General features: G+C 63.4%; 1 protein-coding gene across 1 annotated transcript; it reads right to left on the reverse strand.

Annotated features, from left to right (window-relative positions):
• Positions 1 to 40: 40 nt before the first annotated feature.
• Positions 41 to 15587, reverse strand: Hcn2 (hyperpolarization activated cyclic nucleotide gated potassium and sodium channel 2). The gene is made up of 8 exons (XM_027952363.2): positions 14956 to 15587; positions 6605 to 7028; positions 5798 to 5959; positions 4900 to 5118; positions 3625 to 3771; positions 2481 to 2721; positions 2225 to 2389; positions 41 to 1394 (listed from the first exon to the last, which is right to left on the reverse strand). Exons 1-8 carry the CDS (start codon positions 15585 to 15587, stop codon positions 694 to 696), a joined length of 2691 nt encoding a protein of 896 aa, XP_027808164.2. The 3' UTR covers positions 41 to 693.
• Between the last annotated feature and the right edge of the window lie 4455 nt (positions 15588 to 20042).

Genomic DNA, 20042 nt, shown 5'->3' on the forward strand with positions numbered 1-20042 from the left:
TCTGGGGACCAGTGCACCGCCAAGCAACCAGACACAGTGCTGGGCGCCAATGCTGTTGTTTATTGCGCGGAATGGGGAGTGGGGTTAATGGGGCGCGGGGGCCGTAGTGGGCGCTGCTCCTCGGCTCGTCGGTACATTCATCGCACGGCAGGGGACCCCAGCCTTGGCCCCACGCCCAGTGCAGCCAGGACGCCTGCCCCTGGTGCCAGGTGCTGGGGGTGGGAACTGCTGTGCCCACGCCCGGAGGTCACCTCAGATGCACATGGACAGGAGCAGGCCAGTTATTGCATGAGCGCGATGGGGGCAGCGGGAAGCTGAAGGCCAAGTATTGCACTTAAAAACACTCCTCAGACGCGGCCACCTGGGAGGGCAGGGCCGGTGGGGCTCCACATCATCTTTGCGGCCAGCGGCCGGCCCCGTCCCCGTTTTACAGTTGGGGGAACTGAGGCACCGAGGTGAAGGGAGCCCCTCGCGGCCACCACCCAGGGTAGGGGCGATGGGGGTGGGCGCAGGGTGATGAGGGGGCAGCGGGGCTGGAGGGGCCGCGTGCTGCCCGCCACCCGTCGGACTAGCCTACCTACGTCCCTCTATGGCTTCTGCGCGGGTGGGCGGTCGGGCAACGGGAATGGCATGGCTTTGGTCTGAATGACGGCCCTGCCCGGCCCGTCTGGCCCGCAGGGCAGTGCGCTAGGGTCACAAATTGGATGAGAGGCGTGAGCGCGCAGAGTCCAGCGGGAGGCCGCTGGCCGCGCTGGGCGAGGCTGAGTCCCTGCGGTCTGGGCTGGGCCCCGCGGCCCGGGGGGTGGGTGCTGGCCCTAGCCTTGGCGTGGAGCTGCTGGCTGGGCGCACTGAGGTCGCGGGTCCGGGTCCAGGTGCTCCGTGGGGCAAGGAGGGCTGTGAGGCCGACAGTGGGCGTGACGCGCGGCTCAGGCGGCGTGCGGGCAGCACAGGCCCAGCGCGGGGGGCAGCAGGGGAGCTGGGAGCTCCGCTGTAGGGTGAGGTCCGCAGCGCCCGGGGGCTGGCGGGTGCGCCTGGGGGACTGGCGGCAGGGGCGGGCCCCGGTGAGGCTCCAGGGACAGCTGCGGTAGGCACCGGTGCCGGGGGAGCGCGGCGCAAGAGGCGCGGTGAGCCGAGGGCCAAGGGCCCCACAAGTGGGCGTGCCACTTGTGGGCAGAAGCTCATGGCCACTGCCTGCTGCAGTGTGGCGATGGCAGAGGTGACCTGCGGCGGCGGAGGCGGCGGGAAGAGGCCGACGCGCTGGCCCAGCTCTGCCTGCTGCACCATCTCGCGGTCGTACTTGACAATCTCCTGGATGATGGCGTTCTCCTGGTTGTTGAACACGCCCGAGCTGAGGTCGTGCTGTACCTTGTGTAGCAGGATCGAGTTCTTCTTTCCTGTCGGGAGCCAGGCATCAGCGCTGCAGGGTCCAGGAGGACCCAGCGCTCTGGACAGCCCGCGGTGTAAAGCACCTACTGTGTTGTGTTCTTGCTATGTATGTCTGGCACGAGCCAGGTGCCTCCTGAATTCAGCAAACATGGGTGCCTGCTGTGCATATTGAGCATCCTCGGAGTACCAGAGGTGTGCAGTGAGTACACTTGGGGCACCTACTGTGTGCAGCAAACACACATAGGGTGCCTACTCTACACAAGTAGATATGGAATGCCTGGTGTATACAAGTGGTTGGCTATTGAGCACCAGTGCCTTGTACAGTCTGAGCAACTACTGTGTAAAGCAAATAGATATTGAAGGTCCACTGCATCCAGTATACGTGGAGCACTTCTGGCCTACAGGAAGCAGATTTTGAGCACCTGCTGTGTACAGGCTGTGTATTAAGCACCAGACACACTTTTTGGACACAGAAAATGTCAGGCCTCCTTCCCACTCGGGGTCTCTGTACCTGCCACATCCGCTCCAGGAACATACCTGTCCCCTTCTGGCCTGGCCATGCCTCCACCCTGGACACAGCATGGCTCCTCAGGGAAGCCCCCACATCCCCTCCTCAGTGTCACACTGCGGGGCTTGTGTAATTGGCCTCAGGCGGCCTCCGGGTCCACTCCTATGCCCTGGCACACACTATAGGCACTTGAACACCGAGCAGGTGAACTGCTCACTACAGCAAGCACCCCCTTCTCTTCCTTGCCAGGCAGGGTGGGTCAGCATGGTGGGGTCCCAAGGATCTGAGCCACCAGGCCAGGCCCCTCCCCGCCCCACCCGGCCAGCTCACCGATGCGGTCCAGGCGGTCGATGGCCACTGTCTCAAAGGCACGCCGCATCATGGGGTACTCCTCCAGCACCTCATTGAAGTTGTCCACACTCAGCGAATAGAGGCGGCAGTAGGTGTCGGCCCGCACGCTGGCCGTGCGCCGGCCCCGTGTAAGCAGGCAGATCTCTGTGCAGGCAACAGGCCCTCAGCCGCTGGACAGCCTGCCCACTGCCCTTGCTGGGGCCACCCTGCCTGCCCTGTCGGGCCCCAAGCTCACCCCCGAAGTAGGAGCCATCAGACAGCTTCATCTCCTTGTTGCCCTTGGTGAGCACACTGACCACACCATGCTGGATGAAGTACATCTTCTTGCCCACGGTCCCCTCACGGATGATGTAGTCTCCCGGCTGGAAGACCTCGAACTTGAGCTTGGTCAGCATGGCTGTCACAAAGTTAGGGTCAGCATTGGCGAAGAGCGGCATGGAGGCCACCAGCTTGCGGCAGTTGAAGTTGACGATCTCCTGTAGGGCGGGGGGGCGGGGCTGAGCTGTGGCCTGGGACCAGAGTCTTACCTTGGCCAATGAACAGCCCCTCCCACACTGGCCAAGCGAACCCGGGGACAGGCCACTGGATGTGCAGAAGCAATCAGTAACAGTACACAAGGACCGTCTCTACAGGTCACCCCAGAGAGTGGAGGAAAGGGCAGGAGGTAACTCAGGGAGGCTGTTCTGCACAGCAAAAAGGCACCGCAAGCCAAGGTGGTGAGAGACGCACAGACGTGAGGAGGGCTGTCACAGGGCCCGTGCCCTCCATGCACAGAGGCCTCCTCAGAAGGTGGGGGGACAGGAGACAGAACACACAGAAGCCCCTGGGGCATGCGTGGCCCAGGCCAGCAAACCCAGGTGGCAGGCGCTCTGAGGGGCACCTTGCCACAGTGCCAGAGCTGTTGAGACCCAGCAGCCAGCTGCCGCCCAGGTCCCCACAGGGAGGCAGAGGCCACTGTGGCACAGGGGGACGAAGGTGTGTGAGGGGAGCCAGCCCCGGGCCCATGCCCGTGTGCTGAAGAGGAAGTGGAAGGCTGGGCCAGAGGGGCCAGCAGCACTCGGGCAGCTGGCATGGTCTTGAGTGGCTCCAGAGCTGTGTGGACACCTGACCAGGCTGCCCAGGGCGGGGGTGGCCAGCGACGGCCACCACCCAGGGTCCCGTGGGCTGGGGAGTGCTCTGAGTTAGACTCGTGGTGGCTGTGTAGCCCCCTGTGAGAACCTCTGTGGTCTGCAGGTTCCGTCCTGCAGGGAATGAGGGTGATGATGACGACCAGCGGACACGACGGTACGCCTCCCGGGAGGTCCTGCACCCCGGCCCCTTCCAGCTCCTCACCCCTCAGGGCCTCTGCCCTGTGTGCTGTGCAGCCCGGCTGGCCTCACCTCCCGTAGGGGGCTGTTGAGTTCCCCCAGGATGCTGTCCTCATCGAACATCTTGCCTTGGTAGCGGTGCTCGTAGTAGTCGTGGATCTTCTGGCGGAAGTCGGCGGGCAGCTTGTGGAAGGACATGTACTGCTCCACCTGCTTGTACTGCAGTGCAAAGGGCAGTCAGCAGCTGCCGGCCAGCACAGGCCCCACCGGCCCTGGGACGCGCCAGCCCCCTCAGCCTGGGGGCTGCGGACCCGGAGCAACACTGATGTATGTTTCTACATTCAGCTTGCGTTTCTGGTGTCCTGAAGCATCAGTGTCAAGTCGGACCCCAGGAGGACCCTCAGGGCTGCCAGGCAATGGAGTACGGGAGGCGAGAGGGGAGGTCAGACGCTCAGCAAGGCTGTACAGCCTCAGTGCGCCCAGGCACGCTGGGCACACACTCAGCTGGACACTCGCCTGCTGCTGTCTGGGTCTGTCTGGCAGCCCAGCCCCTGAGACAGGGCCCCCAGCGAACTCCTGATCCCAGGTGCCCATGCCTTGGGCCTTCCCTGCCAGCCCTGGCTTCCCTGTCTTGCTCTTTCCAGGACCCACAATGTCAGCCTCCCCCACACAGGGCACAGGGTGCAGGTGCCAGGCCCTGCTGTCCCCAAGACGGTGCCTCTAGGTGCACTTCCACCCCAACCCTGCCCGGCCACAGCTGCTCTGAGCTCAGCGGAACCCGTGACGGCAGGCGGGTGGCGGCACCAGCTCATGTTTGGGTGCAAGGCCCATAGCTTCCGGACAGCCGTGGTGCCTGGCACAGGGCCCAGCCGATCTGGCTGTCCCGGCTGGCACTGCTGGGGGCCCGCGGCTCTCAGCCAGAGCCAGTCATCAGCCCAGGACAGCAGACACCTCGTGGAGTGCAGCCTCGGAGGGGAGCAGCCACAGTGGAAGGCACAGCCCCAGGCCAGGTGGGCTGCACTGGGGCCCCAGCCCACTGTTCCTCAACCCTCCCTCCCCTGCTGGCCAGAGGGGAGTGGCCAGCAGCCTCGCCAGCCCTGAGGCCTGGTGTGCAGTGTCCCCAGTCACCAAGCCTCTGGGTGCCCCACCCAGCCCCAGTCCTGATGCCAGGGACTAGCCCTTCCCAGCTCCGAGCCCCTGGGCTCCTACCTCCCCAGTCACAGTGGGTGTAATGGGTCCACAATGCCCCCTGGCCTCCCCCTGGGGCCCTCTGCACAGAGCGAGAGGAGGGCACCCCCCATCTGCCTCTTCAGGCTCCCGGGGTAGGGCTGTCCTCCCCCCTCAGACCTTCTCCTGGTACTGGCGCCTCGAAGAGTCCAGCGACTGGATGAGGGCAGTGGCGTGGCCGATGAACATGGCATAGCAGGTGGCACCCACAATCATGCTCAGCATGGTCAGCCAGATGTCCGTCATGCTCTCGGGTGCCTGCCGCCCATACCCGATGCAGAGCATGTGGCTCATGGCCTTGAAGAGCGCGAAGGAATACAGCTCGCTCCAGGAGTGGTTCTGCAAGACCAGGGTGGGCGGTTGGGGCAGCAGCACCCTGGGGAGCCCTAAGCCTCCTCCCTCCTGTGGGCACTCAGGTGGTGAGCTCCCCGTGTTCAGACGTAATCAAGAGAAGGAGACCCAGGCAGGGGACAGGTGTGTCCATGTGTCAAGGGCCTGCTGCCCCTCCTGATTCACTCCCAGAGAAACTAAGTCCCGGGGCAGCGAGACTGACCAGCACGTCTGAGAGGCCAGGAGAACATGCAAGTTCCAGGGGACAGGAGAGCTGGGGACACTGGGGCCAGAAGGGCAGAGGGCCCACTCCTGGGTGTCCTTAGTTGACCAGGCTGGGGAAGGGGGGCTGTGGGCCTGTCCAGGAAATGGAACCGCCTGTGCAGGCAGCAATTAGACAATGGGCTCCTCAGCCCAGGCTGCTGTGCCAGGCGCCGGGGAGGGGCGCCTGTGGGCTCTCCCTCTGTGTCCCTTGACCCCATCACGCCAACTGTCCATGCCCCACTGCTCTGCGTCCGGCCTGCAGCATGCCAGGCCTGTAGGTCTAGGTGCCCCTGGCCAGGGCAGGAGGCAGGCTGGCCGGGTGCCACCCTGCTTCTGCACCTACCAGGTGCCCTGGTAACAGTCATTACCAGGCCAGCAGGCAGCAGGCACCTTGGCAGTTCCGCCCCCCACGTGCGGGGCTCACCACCATGTTGTTGATGGACACCCAGCAGTTGCTGGGGAAGTCCTGCAGCATGGGCACCAGGAACTGCAGGCAGCCGTCCCAGTGGCACAGCAGCAGCATCATGCTGATGAGGTTGCAGATGCGCATCACCGCACTGGCCAGGTCATAGGTCATGTGGAAGATCTGTCGAGAGTGCAGCCCTGAGCATCTGTAGACCCTCCCCAGGGACACTGGAGGCCCCCCCGAAACCAACTCTCAGACCCACCCGCCTTCCTGGACCCCGAGCTCCTGCAGTGACCAAGATGGCAGGAGCGCAGAGGCAGGGCTGGGGCAGGGGGCCCAGGCGTGGGAGCAGGGAGCTGGCTGTGTCTCTGGGCCTCTGGCAGAGGATGTGGATATCTCCCGGGAGAGGGTGGAAAGGCAGGGCGTGGGAACAGACAGGTGGCCCGCTGGTGGCCTCTTCCCTTCTGTCCTTATGGCGGCAGGGGCAGCAGGGAGTGCTCTGTGGTGGACCCAGGAGCCTCCTCCCACCTGGACCTGAATCCTGCAGCCATAAGGACCGAGGGGGAAGAGGTCGCCCCCTCTCAGTCCCTGGAGGACTGTCTCCTGATGCTCCCTGCCCCAGGCCTCCCTCCTCTCCTCCCTGAACCCCCACAGCCCAGCCCGGAGCCTCCCATCGTGGCCCCGCACCCCGCAGCCCCGCAGCTTTAGCGGCCCGCCACCAAATGCCTGGCCTCCGGATCCTCTTGGCCTCGGCCCCGCCTCCATGCCCCTGGCCCCGCCCCAGACCTCAGGGGCCCGCCCCCTGGAGCCCCCGGGGGTCCTCACCTCCTCCCACTGGTGGATGTAACGGATGAGCCGCGACAGGCGCAGCAGCCGCAGGAGGCTGAGGATCTTGGTGAAGCGCACGATGCGCAGGGCGCGTGCCGTCTTGTAGACCTCGGAGTCGATGCCTTTCTCCACGATGAGGAAGATGTAGTCCACCGGGATGGACGACACGAAGTCCACCACGAACCACGTGCGCAGGTACTTCTTCTTGATCTTCTCGGGGTCCAGGATGATCTCCGTGTTGTCCTCAATCACGATGCCCGTGCGGAAGTTGAGCACCAGGTCCATGAGGAAGAAGGTGTCTGAGACCACGTTGAAGACGATCCACGGGGCAGTGGTCTCGTCCTTGAAGAAGGTGATGCCCACGGGGATGATGATCAGGTTTCCCACCATGAACAGCAGCATGGTGAAGTCCCAGTAGAACCTGGGGGCGAGATGGTCGCTCAGACCAACGCCCATCGTCCAGCTCCCCGCGGCTCGGGGAAGCCTCCCTGCCCGGAGTCCCCCTCGGTGGCCTGCTCTGCCCTCCCCTTGAGGGTGCAGACGCCAAGCCCAAGAGCCGTCAGAGTAGACTAGATGTTTCACGAGATCAAAAGGGGACAATGCCTGGCCCAAGACTGGCCTTCAAGAACCATCAGGGACAGGGGAAGACGCACAGGTGGCCACCACAGCGGGGAGGGGGCCCTGGGCCTGTGGGAGGGCAGAGGGGAGCCGGGCCTGGGCCTGGAGTGCAGCTGACACCCGCCCACCTGGGCCTCCAGGCCGCACCCTGGGGGCGGGGCGGGGGCGGGGCTAGAGGAAGGCGGGCCAGGCAGCACCTGGACCTTCCTTTAATATAATAAATGCACATGCAAAGGCAGCCACAGGTCACTCCCGCCCTCCAGCCCCCCAGGCCAGATGCACATCCCAAGGTCAGTTCCAAGGTAGCTCCCGAGAAGCACTGGCAGAAATAGGCCTCTGCACTCAGGGACACCCACTGATGGCCAGGCATGGAGCTGAAAGTGAAGTGTCCCCTAACAGGGACACAGGCCCTCAGCTGTTGAGAAGATGCAAATCAAAACCTGTTTAAGGGAGAACTATTTGGTGGCTCCTCAAAAAAGCCAAGCACAGGGTCACCACACAACGCAGAGTCCACTTGGCATACCCTGAAGGAGGAAGCGAGGGTTCTACAGTGGCCTGACTCCACAGCCAAGGACAGTGGAGCAGGACAGTCCAAGTGTGCTGTGCGTCCAGGGGTGACAGGAAAACACAGCAGGCCATTCACACAGGAACAAGGCCACAGTCTGTGACCCAGTGACAGGAGACATCCAACAGCAGTCTCGAGAGGGGATGCGGACTCATGGGAGCTTCCCTCCTGCTCACGGCTGAGTGAGACGATCTGACCCTGACCGAGCAGGTAGCTCTAAAACAGCACACCACGTGTGCAGCCATGCTGTCACCATGCTGTCACCCCAGCAACTCCGGACGGACGGACGGACGGAGGCTGAGGCAAGAGGGGCACAGTGTTGTTTGTTTGTTGTTGCCTGGGGATGGGACCCAGGCCCTTGTGCATGCAAGGCAAGCACTGTTCCAACTGAGCTGTATCCCCAGCCCTTTTTTAAAAAAGGATTATTGAGAGACAGGGTCTCACTGAGTCGCTTAGGACCTTGCTAACTTGCTGAGGCTGGATCTGAACCCCAAGTTCAACCATCAGTCCCAACATTGTGAGAGGGCGGGGGGAGAGCAACCCCAGAAGCCTGGGGGTGTGGGGGGTGAGTGGAGCCTGAGACTGGGGTCTGAGCCCATAAGGCACCCCACGTAGATCAGGCAAAGGAGGGACTCAGATTTTCAGCTGAGGGGCTGGACACACCTAGCGTGAGGCCCTGGGTTCCATCTGCAGCACCACCACCAAAAAAAAAAAAAAAATGTTTGGGGACCCTTCCCCCAGACTGTGCCGGCCTCTCTCCAGGCAGGGGCTTGTGGGGCTGTCCCGGGCACCCAGGGGGCCAGCCCCTGCCGGGCTGCTGCTGCTGGTGCAGACCCATGAGCCTGCAGCTCCGGGCCCTGTGGTCAGCGCTTTGTCTGCACAGCACCTGAGGGCACAGCTGTCATCGCCACGCCTGCCCGGTGGCCCTGAGCTCCACTTCGGGGAACTGACCTCAAGGAAATCATCCAAATGGGAGAGGAAAAAATCTAGGAAGTGATTTGTACTGAGATGTTCACGACAGCTCAGTCTGTGAAAGCCAAGGGTGGACAGGACCCAGCACTGTGGCAGCTGGAGCAGCCCAGTGAGCCCTGCCCAAGGACTCTGGGATGGATGGCTCCAGTCCCCAGGACCTCAGCCACGTGGAGAGGGGCTGGGCCCACGGGCCCCACACACTGCTGTGGTGGTCATGGGTCCGCAAGAGGGTGCAGGGGGCTGACACGAGTGGGATGGAGAGGGCACCTGCAACTTCAAGGTCAAAGTCAAATGACTCCTCCTTCTGGACTAGACAGTGCATATGGGCTCAGACCCCAATTTGGTGCAGTGCTCACCCATAGGGTCCCAGGGTCCCAGCACCAAGCAGGACTGAGGGGCCCCACCTGCCTGCTGCTCCCCACCCTTCGGCCCCCAGAGGCCACTGTGTGGCTCGCCCGCCCTGGACCGAGAGCTGCCTGCCTTTGGATCCAGACCAGCAAGAGAAAGAGCCAAGAGCAGAGCCAAGACAAGGCCAAGGTCTAGGAGCCACCAGAGGGGCCTGGAAACAGTCCCCATGGCCCTGGGACACTGGGCACCACGGTGGCACCTCTCATAAACTCTCTCCACTTTCTCACTGACAGCTGGGCCTGCTCAGCCAGGTGACGGGGTACAGCACCCAACCTAGGGCTGTGCCCTGTCCCTAGCCCCTGGGGTCACCTGGTGTGACCGTCTTCCCAGGCAGGGCGGCATCCCTGGGTTATAGGAGTTTGGAGCAGAGGATGTGGGACTAGAAGAGGCTGAAGGAAGGGGAAGGCAGGGGGCCATCCCCATGGCCCCTTGTGGGGGCCTGCCTAGGACGGCCAGGATGCCCCCCAAGGGCCCAGACCCCAACCCTGGTGCTCACCAGCTGGTTGGCTTCCCAGAGAAGGCGTCAGAAGGGGAACCTGAGTTCAGGAGTGTCCCTCACCAAGGGGAAACTGAGCTGGGGCAGAGGGTGCCCGAGGCCTGCAGGGTGTCCACTACAGCCCAACAGCCCACCCTGGCCTGGCTCACCCTGGGCAGGGAGGTCTGGGGACCCCACCTGCCTCTTAGCCTGTGTAGGGCTCCTGCTCCAGAAAGCAGGGCCCAAGAGGGAGGGACCTGGGTTGTGGGATCCCCATGGGTCCCCTCCCCTCTGGGGTTCTGCTGCCTTCTGTGGCCCCCGCCTTGAGCCCCACCCACCCGCCCTCCTTCCTGACCAGGGCATTCACTGACCAGGGCCAGTCAGCTCTCCAGGGATTCTCAGCAAGAACCTGAATGACCACAGTTAAACCCTGTTTCAAAAATCAGGGAGCTGGGCCCAGAGACTCACACCTGTAACCCTAGTGCTCAGGAGGCTGAGGCAGGAGGCTCTGAAGTTCAAGACCAGACTCAGCAACTTAGGGAGGCCCTAAGCCACTTAAATCCTGTCTCAAAATAAAAAAATAAAAGAGGCTGGGAATGTAACTCAGTGATAAAGGACCCCTGGGTCTATTCCCCAGTACCAAAAAAAAAGAAAACAGAAAAAGCAGCAAAATCGAAGACATGTAACATTTGTCTTCAACTCTTAGAAATATTCCTTAAAATCGTTTCTCCCTATTTAAGTTCAAGATTGTTTTAATTCAATTGCTTTAAGTTTTTATGATTATCTATTGATATTAAGAATGGTGGGCTGGGGTTGGGGCTCAGCAGCAGAGCACTGGCCGGGCAGGCGTGAGGCCCTGGGTTCAATGCTCAACACCGCATAAAATAAATGATAAAGTTTTTCTTTTAATATATTTATTTTTTAGTTTTAGGTGGACACAATATCTTTATTTTATTTTCATGTGGTGCTGAGGATCGAACCCAGTGCCTCACGCATGCTAGGTGAGCGCTCTACCACTTGAGCCACATCCCCAGCCCCATGAATAAAGTTTAAAAAAATTAAAAAATTTTTTAAAAATGTGGTACTGGATATAAAAAGTCCGCAGGGCTCCATGGTACTTGCCTATAATTCCAGCACAAGGTAGAGGATCGCCAGCACAAGGCCAGCCTCAGCAATCGAGCGAGACCCTGTCTCAAAATAAATGAGAAGGGCAGGGGGTGCAACTCGGCGGTAAAGCGCCCAGTGCCAAAAATAAATAAATAAATAAAAGTCACCCCCAGCAAATACAGCCGCGGAGGAGGCCCGGCCGCTGCCCTGCCCAGCCGCCGGGTCCCAGGCCCACCCGCGCCCGCTGGCCGCTGGCCTGGGCTCAGCTTCCCATGATCACGCTCCGCCCTCCACAGTCACAATGGGAAACTGAGGTCCCTCAGCGGAGCGGTGGGAGGGCTCTGCCAGCACATCTGCAGCCCCCGCTGGAGCAGGGGCCCTGGAAGCCTGGCCGCTGAAACCCTGAGGCTTGAGGTCAGGGCTGGGTGGACCGGCGAGGCTGAAGCACCCTAGTCTGTTTCCCCAGTGTCTACACATGTGGTCAGAAGTGGTGCCCAGGCAGAGAAGGGCAGGTGCAAAGGCCCTGAGGCCATCATGGGGTCCTGGCACAGGAGGCAAGAGGTTTGAATGACTGGGAAGGACCAGGCAGGAGCTGTCAGCCAAAGGCCAGGCAAGGCAAGCAGTGGGAGGAGAGGGACCGGGCTGCTGGCAGCAGGTGGGCTGACTTTCTGGGGCTGACCAGCAGGTGGGCTGACCGGCAGGTGTGTTAAGGGGGATGGTGCAGGCTCTGGCCGGAGCCTGGGCTTGGAGGAAGGGCCTCGGCAGCGTTCCCCTGGGGTCCCAGCCAGGCACTGAAGCAGCCACCCGACTCCTGGCCACAGCTTCTCCTTCCTCACCAGAGGCGGCCTGGGCCCAGTGCCCCAGTGGGGGCTGCTGCCCACCTGGGCATGGGACCCCCACCCCACCCTGCTCACCACTGGGCCATGTGGGTTTAGGGTGCAGGTGTTCATCTTCCAGGACTCGCAGAGCAAGAGGCACCAGACCTGACCTGCTGACCCACTGGCTATGGTGGGGGGATGGCTCATGCTCTGGGGGACCCCAGGGGAAGACGGCAGCAGGTCTTGGCTTGGCCTGAAGCCCCCCCAGGGCCTCCCCTCAGCCAGTCCTTCCAGGAGCATCTGGAGCACAGAGCTGAAGACCTGAGGGGCAGCAGGAGTGGCCGCAGTTAGACCTCCGAGGCACTTACAGTTTGGGAGTCAGAGGGAAGTGGAAAGGGAGTCACACCTGGACCACTGTTCTCTAGGGGCAAGTGGACACCCCCAGGCCACAGCTCCTGGGGACAAACTTCCACCTGTCCTCCAGGCTGCCTCTCGCCCAGAGACTGTCACAGAAGAGCAGGGAGGGAAATGTCCCCCGGGCCAGTCCCGGTGCCGCCTGCTGCCCTGCCCCTCAGAGGTCCGTGTGCCCTCTCTTCTGCTTGCCACTCTGTGCACTTGGGAACCAGGTGCAGGTGAAGGGCAGGGGTGAACCGCAGTCCTCAAAGGCTCTCCCTGTCACCTTGGAGGAGGGGCTGAGCCCGACGCGGCCCCAGTGTGGTGTGACAGAGGGAAATGAGACCTCCCGACGCCCCTCCAACTGCTTCCCCTCAGAAGCCCCCAGACATCTCTGGGGCATCTGTGCTGGGCACCAGGTCTACACTGCTGGATGCTGGCCCTGGGCTCTCACAGGGTGGCCCTGTCCAGCAGTGAGCCTCCAGATCTGCTGGTGTCTGCCTGGCGTCCATGTTCTTTGCTAACATGTCCTAGGTGCCCACTCAGTGCCAGCCCCTGACATGACAGGCTGGGGCTGGAGGGAGCCCACTCGGCAGGGGGCTGCTGCTCCCCAGAGCGCAGGGCACCAGGCTGTGAGGTTGGACTGTGGCCGTCAGAGCCCCATGCCTCCTCCTACACTTGGAGTGATGGAGGCCGGGAGGCCAGAGGGGACCCCAGGGACAGCTCACGCTGGGCTGCCAGCTCATGGCCTGCCCCGGCCCCAGGTCCTACCTCCCTAGGTGGGCACCTTCCCCTCCCAGCGTAGTTAGAGGGCTGCTCCGGCTCTTCACCACACTGACTGCCGTCTCGGGGCTGGGGACAGACCCATCAGGGCCCCAAGTCAAGCTGGGAAGCGGAGGAAGTGAGAGGTAGGGAGCCTGGGCAGTGAACGTGGCCCCTGCCCACGCTGTTCCTAGGTATGCCCACCAGCCACCCAGGTGCTCCTGAGGTCCACAGCAATCTCCCTGGGGCCTGTGGACTTCCTCGTCTGACCTCGGTAACATGGACATCACTAAACGGACACCGGCAGGTCCTCCATCAGGGCGCAGGCAGCTGTTCTGGGCGAGGTGCCCAGTGTCAGTCCCCAGGTTGAATCAGAAGGGCCTGGAAGGGGCACAGGTCCCCAGAGAGTGGAAATCAGGCGGTGCCCATAGGTGCTCCCAGCTTTAATCCTGCGCTGATGCGACCCTTAGAGTCCCAACAGCAGGCCAGGCTCCACCTTGCTTGCGCCTCAGGGACCCCCCACCCGGTCACTGTTCACTGGCCTGTGAACCTCTCCCTAGTCCAGAGCAGAGCAGGCCAGGCCTGCCCAGGGTCCTGCAAGCAACTGTACCCTCAGTGGACTCGTGGGGGCAGCCCAACTCCTCCAGCAAACTTCCTCCATTTCCAAATTCTCCTCACCAGGGTCAGCCTGGAGACCACTGGTCAGCAGGCCACGGGGTGCCAGTGGTGCCGAGGCCGAGGAACCTGGGCAGCGGGTCCCTGCAGCCCTCTCTCCCACCTGCTGTGCCCCCAGTGCTTCTGTCTGGCATAAGTCCTTGGTCACAGTGGGGCCAGGCAGACCAGCGGCCCTTACGGGAGGCAGCAACGCCGTCCTGTGTCGCTGTCCCATTTTGCAGGTAAGAACCATGAGGAGTCCTTGGTCCAAACTCTCCGGGCCTGGGCAGCGAGCAGCATGCCAGCATTCCCTGCATGGAGGCTGGAGGGTCCCAGCCCCCGCCCCCAAGCCCAGGCTGAGGACCCTCACAGCTCCGCAAGATCTCTTTCTTCCAGTCTCTGACAACTGGAGAAACAGAGCTAGAGTCACACAAGTCAGGAGCAGACGTTGGAGGTTTGGAGGGGACCGGGAAAGGGAGAGCCCCACAGCCCTTTCCGCCTAGCTCTGGGGTCCCAGGAGTAAATGGAGAACCCCAGTCCTGACGGAGGAGAGACGAAAATGGGAGCTCCGGCAGCTCCCGGGCCAGGCGCTGTCCGCGGTGCTGACGCCTCTGGCCAGCGAGCCTGCGATGGTAGGTCGATGGTAGGTCGCTCAGGTCTACACCTCTACCACCGTACTCTCGCCCCACCCAAGAACGCACTCCCGCACCCCCTGCACATCGTCACCACAACATCCACCCTAACACAGGTCTCCGTGACCACCAGACACACCCCTGGGGACACGCCTCCCCTAGATCACCAGACACACGCCCCCAGGACCCCCGCCCCGTCACTGTTCATGTTCACACTCGCGCGACCTGCAGTGACACGCACTGTCCACTCTCTCCGGCCACACAAAGCACGCTCAGGAAAGACTGCAAGCACACGGGGCCGTGGCCCTGCTCTAAGGCTCTCCACGCATTAACTGGTTCAATCCAAGCCACCATCTACGTACCCACAGACACAGGGGAACACCGTGCAGGGGGTCGGCGGGATACGCAACCTGCGGACCCTCACCCGTTTTGCGCCCCCTTCCAGGCCACCCAGACACGCCCGTCCAGCGGCTCAGGTGGAGACGGTAGGAGCCCTCCGTGACCGTCTCACCCCTTCCCAGCAGGTCTCGCCCGGGCGCGTCCTTCCCTCCCTCCTTCCTCCCTCTCCACTGCCTCATCCGCGCCCACGTTCCCCTCTATTCGTCCTCTCCGCCCCTCGGCGCTTAGACCCTGGCCTGTGGCCCGCTGCCTGGGCCATCAAACCTGCCGCAAGGCCGTGCGGGGGATGTCAGGGCGCGTGGGAGAGGGCGCGCCGGGGTCACTGGGGAGCCCACGCACGCCCCTCAGGCGCCCCCAGGGCGGAGCCTCTCGCTCCGCGGTCACTCTGGGGCGGGCCCCAGGCACGCCCGAAGTCACCGAGGGCCCCCCTCCGAGGTCACCGGCCGAACGCGCCGCCCCGCCCTCCCGGGCGCTCCAAGGACGGCCCCCGCGTGCGCGGCTCTTCGGGCCCCTCGGCGACGGCCGGCTCCTCCCGAAGGCGGTACCTGAAGTCACTGTACGGGTGGATGATCCAGGCCCCCGCCGATTTCACGCGCTCCTGCTCGCGCTCCACCGCCTTCTGGCTGCCGAACATCCGCAGCGAGAACTTGTTGACGCCGGGCTGCAGGAGCGCGCCGAACTGGCGCTGCAGGAAGCTGGCCTGGCTGCCGCGAGGTTCCCCTGCCGGGCCCGCCTCCTCGCTGCCTGCCTCGTCCGCCGGCCCCGCCGCGCCCGGCGCCGCCGCGGGCCCCGAGGCCGCCCCGCGGCACGAGAACGACACCTTGGGGCCGCGCGCTGGGCCCTCGGGACCCGCGGGGCTGCACTGCGGATCGCCGCGCCCGCACTCGCCGTTTGGGCTGCCCTTGGCGGCGCCGGGGGTACCCGGGCGCCCGCAAGAGCTATCGCGGCTGCGGAGCCGGGCGCGCGGGCCGCCCTCGTCCGCCGCCTCGGGGGGCGCCGCCTCGGCCCGCGGCGGCTGCTGCTGGGGAGCGGGCGCAGGGCCTGGGGGCGGCGCAGGCGGCGGCGGCGGCGGCGGCTGCTGCTGGGGGGGCGCGGGCGGCGGCGGCGGCGGCGGCCCCGGCGCAGGGGTCGTGCCCGGGCTCTCCCCGGGCCGCCCGCCGCCCCCGCGCGCGTCCATGGCGAGGCGGCGCCGGGCAGTGCGGAGCGGAGCCGCCGCCGCCGCCGCCGGCCCGAGCCCGAGGGAGGGGGGAGGCGGAGGCGGGGCGGGGCGGAGCCGAGGGGGGCGGAGCCTCGACCGCGGGGGAGGGGCGGGGGCGCGTGCCCCGCCTCCACCTGAGCCCCCAGCCCGAGCGCTCCAACCCCGCTGCGCCGGGGAAACTGAGGCTCGGGGCGGCGAGTGGCCCAGGGTCAGGCGGCTCTAGGCTTTGGAGGCGCGCCCAGACCTCACCTCAGAGGGGAAACTGAGGCTCCCGAGATGGAAGGACGTGCCCAAGGTCACCAAGCCCAGCCTGTGGGCCGGGGCCTCTGCGCGCGACCTCGGGGACGCTCTTCCCAGCGCCTCAGGCTCACCTCTGTATGGAGGTGATGCTGGTCCCAGAGACTCGGCCGCCCCGCGCTGGTGCCAGCCTCTCTCCTTTCCCCAGATGGAGATTTCCTTAATAAAAGATTGCTTGTAAAGGCCACCAAGACCCTGGCTCTGTCGCCTGTGGGCACTGGACAGAGCCCCTTGAACGTGCGTGGGGAGCTCCCTGCAGAGTTGTGATCAGTTTTGCGGGGCTGGCAGACCCATGCTCATCCCCTCTCCTGTGTCAGCTTGTGAGAAACCGAGGTAGAGTCCTGCAGGAAGAGGTCTATAGAGCCATCTGAGGGTGCTGTCTACCCTAATCCCAAATGGTGCTCTGGAGCTGGGGGGGCTCCCATGAGTCTGGTGGGTTTAGTTCTCCATTGCTTCCCCCCAGAGGGGAAGCCCCTTGGGCAGGCCCCAGCGGCCCCAGCCGGCTCTGCGAGGTCACGTGGGCCTGGCCCGAGTTCCCCACTCTGGCCCAGCTCCACTAGAGAGTGGGGGAGACAGCAGTGAGACGGAGTTGGGTGAGGAGAGTGGAGAGAGGAAAGCAACCCCTAAGGAAGGGAGGGTTTGGAAATGGTGGGGGCCCTGCTGCCTGGGACCCTCTTAGATGCCCTTGGACCTCCTGAACCCTCCTACCTCCAACCCTCCTGGACCCTCTGGATTTTACCATGTTCCTGGCTTGATGTCACATTGGACAGTGACACTGCCTGCCCTCCTCCCTCTGGGACATTGAGGCCAGGAGGGTGGAGATGTGTCCTGTCAGGTCCACAGCAGGTGTACATGGAAGGCCTGCCCCCCTGCTTATCCCTTCTGACAGTGGGTGTGCTGAGCCCCCCCTCAACCCTGCCAGGCTACCCAGACCTGAGGACCCCCATGTCACCCCCCACAGGCAAGCAGTGCCAGGCTGCAGGCTGCCCCAGGCAGATGCGTGTTCTGGCTGAAGGGGGCTCTTTTATGTTCACCCTGGGAAGATGTCAGGCTGGGCAGGTTGCCAGAGCCTGGGCTTGCCGCTGTGCATGCAGAGGAGGCAGGCCTGGCTGCCGGGGGGCCACCGTGCCTGGCAGTGGATGAGGCTGATGGACCCCACTCCTGCCCGTGATTCACAAAGGATTCTGGGACTTGGGGGCCCCAACCCCTTTCTGAGCCTGGGGTCCTGGTCACTAGGTCCTGGCAACTCCTCCCCACCCATGGCCCCCACCCTAGGCTGGGCATCAGCAGCGAATTCCAGGACAGCCTCAGCTTTCCACACCCACACTGACCTCCTGCCCAGGGCAGAGAACTCTGCACTTATCTATTTATTTAAGAAATACTCATTAAGCACTTGACCCTGGGACTGAGATTCAGAGAGGGGCCCATGGCCAGGCAGAGGAGACACAATAAACACCAGGAACGCAAGCTTTCAAAGTCTCCTGTTGTCCACTGGCAGAAACTCCAGCCCGCGGGTCGCGCCCAGGGGTATCCAGGAAAGCCCGAAGCAGAAGGAACAGTGCCAGCAGGCAAAGGCCGAGGCTAGCCGAGCTTGGATGAGGAGCAGGGAGCCACACTGACCCCTGTGTAGTTCACACTGCCTGCTGCCTGAACCCCCTGGCTCCCCATTGCCTTTGGAAGAAAACTCCATGCCCCTGGATTCCTGGTTCCTGGGACTGGTGTTCCCACCACTGGAGGTCAGGCCTCCTCCCCGCTGAGCCTCCAGGGCCTCTGCCCTGCGGCTCTTGGGTTCCCTCTGCTGCCCCCTTCACAGCACTTCAGAACCCCACCCACAGGTCCAGGCCTGAGGCTGGATGGAAGCTCAGAGGCCTTTTGAGTAGGAAGGAAGGTTCTGCCCAGGGCTAGGCTGTGGCTCAGCAGTGGAGCACCCGCCCAGCATGGGGATCCATCCACAGGACCACAGAAAGATACATACAGGGACTGTGTCCACCAACAACTAAGAAACCATTAAAAATTAAGGAAAGGGAGGGTTATGACCAGAGAGTTACGCAGGAAACCCACCCTGCAATCTGCACATGTCCCAGCCTCTGCCTGGCTGGACTGGGCCCAGGTTTACCATGGGGGAGTGTAGGTTTGGGAAGGGCAACACCTGGGTCTCAGCCACACCCACAGCTCTGAGGGCGGGTGACGGATGTGGCTGGCTGCGGCACCCCAGTCTGTTTCCCCAGTGTCTACACAAGGAGGGGCTCTGGCGCTGTCCACCTGGCATTTGCTCAGGTTTTCTGTCCTGCAAGGTAAGAGAGACCAATGTCTGGGGACTCCCTCCTCCAGCCAGTTCTGCTTCAGGCTCCTGACCCCTCCACTGTGCCCGCCACAGCAGGTGGCCCCAGGCCCCTTCCTTGACAGGCTGGAAGGCATCATCCCATCCAGGCCTCAGTGCCCTCAAGATGGTAGGAACCCAGCAGGGGCTGGGGGGGCAGCTATCCTCACAACCCTCACAGGCGGTGGGTAAGCACAGGAGGGGCCAGAGGAGCCAGCAGCGGTGGAATCCAGCCCCATGAATGAGCCCTTGTCTGTGCAAGGCCGCCCGGCCCTGCCCCTCTGCCCACTGGGGGCTGGGACTCCTGGGACCCTGCAGCCGTTTCCGGAAGGTTCCAACCGTGCAGTTCGTTTGGTGCTGTGGCTTCCTCAGTGCTGCAGCCACACCTAGTAATGGCCTGGTGCTGGCCAGGACTGGCAGAACGTCTGCTGGGCAGCACACAGGGAGCACATGGGCACAAGGGCGCTGGTGAGCGGGCCCACCCTCGCCTCTATGCACTCCCCCAGGATCTGTGGACGCTCACAGGCTCACTGAGCCAGTCTGGTGTAGAAGGGATAGTACCTGGCCCCCAGTGAACCAGCCCCAAGGAGGAGGGCTAAGCTGGGCATTGTCCCCAGGTGGGGGCCATCCAGCCTAGGCGTACCACAGGCACCAGTGCCCCAAGTGGGCACCCCTGTGCACAAGTACCAGGTTCTGCCTGGGACTCCAGGCCTCAGGTAAAGGTCCAGGTGGGTCCAGCCCTAGATGTGTGCAGGCCAGGCGGCCCCCCGCCACCAGCTGACCCTCTGGGTGAGGTACTCTTGTGCTCTGGCAGGCCTGGTTGGTGTGTGTGGCCCTCTGGTGGTAGTGGAGGGAAGGGCCAGGTGCATCCCAGAGCACCCTGGGCTCTAGGGCCCATCCCAGGGCTGCCCATTTGCCTCGGGAACGGGCCATGGGCCAGGGTTTTCCTGTTTCTCTGAACCTACCCCAGCCCCTGGGAGATGCCAATTTCCTAACTGACCGGGCTCCTGCTTCTCTGGGAACCTGAGAAGGGTGTCGCCCCGCTGGCCCAGCTGAAGGGCGGAGCTGTGCTCTGGGGTCCCAGCCAGGCACGGATCTCCCCAGAACTGCTCACCGGCCTGCTGTGGCTGCTGGGGCAGGCAACCCCTTCTTTGCTAAAGCTTTTTAGCTGTAGATGGACAGATGCCTGTATCGGGTTCATCGTTAGGTGGTGTGAAGGGCCAAACCCAGTGTCTCCACACATTCCAGGAAAGCGCTCTGCCGTCGGGCTCCACTTCCAGCCCAGGCACCCCTTCTTGAGGTCAGGGCCCCTCACTGTGGGTACTTTGTCCTTGGCAGCCTTTGGGGCCTTGGCTTGTGTGAGGCAGGAGGCAGAACACACCCTGGCCTTTTCCTCTTGAGTGGGTCTAAGCTGCCCGGGCTGGCCCCAAACTTGCGATCCTCCTGCCTGTTTCCTGAGGTAGGAATGCACCCATCAAGGCTCCTTTTCTGGGTGGGAGCACATTCAGGTGCCGTGGGCTTGTGCAGGAACTGGCAGGCAGACTGCCCCACAGGGAGCGGGAGGGAGGCCCAGCCAGGTCGCCCCTGAACAGAGTGCTGCCCCTCCTAGACCACACGGGCCTCACCACTGCGCAGGTGGCACCAGGCTCAGAGCACTTAGAGGAGACAGCAAGAGGGCTGTCCAGAGCAGCCATCAGCAGGAAACCTGCAGTTTTATTTTGTGGTTATGGGGACTGGACCCAGGGGCTTCACCACCGAGCTGCACCTCCAGACCTTTTGATTCTCAATTTTGAGATGAGGCCTCAATAAGTTGCTGA

Source organism: Marmota flaviventris, chromosome 1 (genome assembly GCF_047511675.1).
Source record: "Marmota flaviventris isolate mMarFla1 chromosome 1, mMarFla1.hap1, whole genome shotgun sequence".
Classification (NCBI taxonomy): Eukaryota; Metazoa; Chordata; class Mammalia; order Rodentia; family Sciuridae; genus Marmota; species Marmota flaviventris.

Coding starts and splice junctions, on each gene's coding strand:
- Hcn2 (XM_027952363.2), bottom strand. CDS start 15,587: ATGGACGCGCGCGGGGGCGGCGGGCGGCCCGGGGAGAGCCCGGGCACG. Junction 3,772..4,899: donor GGCGCCAGTACCAGGAGAAG/GTCTGAGGGGGG, acceptor TTTGCACTGCAG/TACAAGCAGGTGGAGCAGTA. Junction 1,395..2,224: donor CGACCGCCTGGACCGCATCG/GTGAGCTGGCCG, acceptor GGCTCCCGACAG/GAAAGAAGAACTCGATCCTG.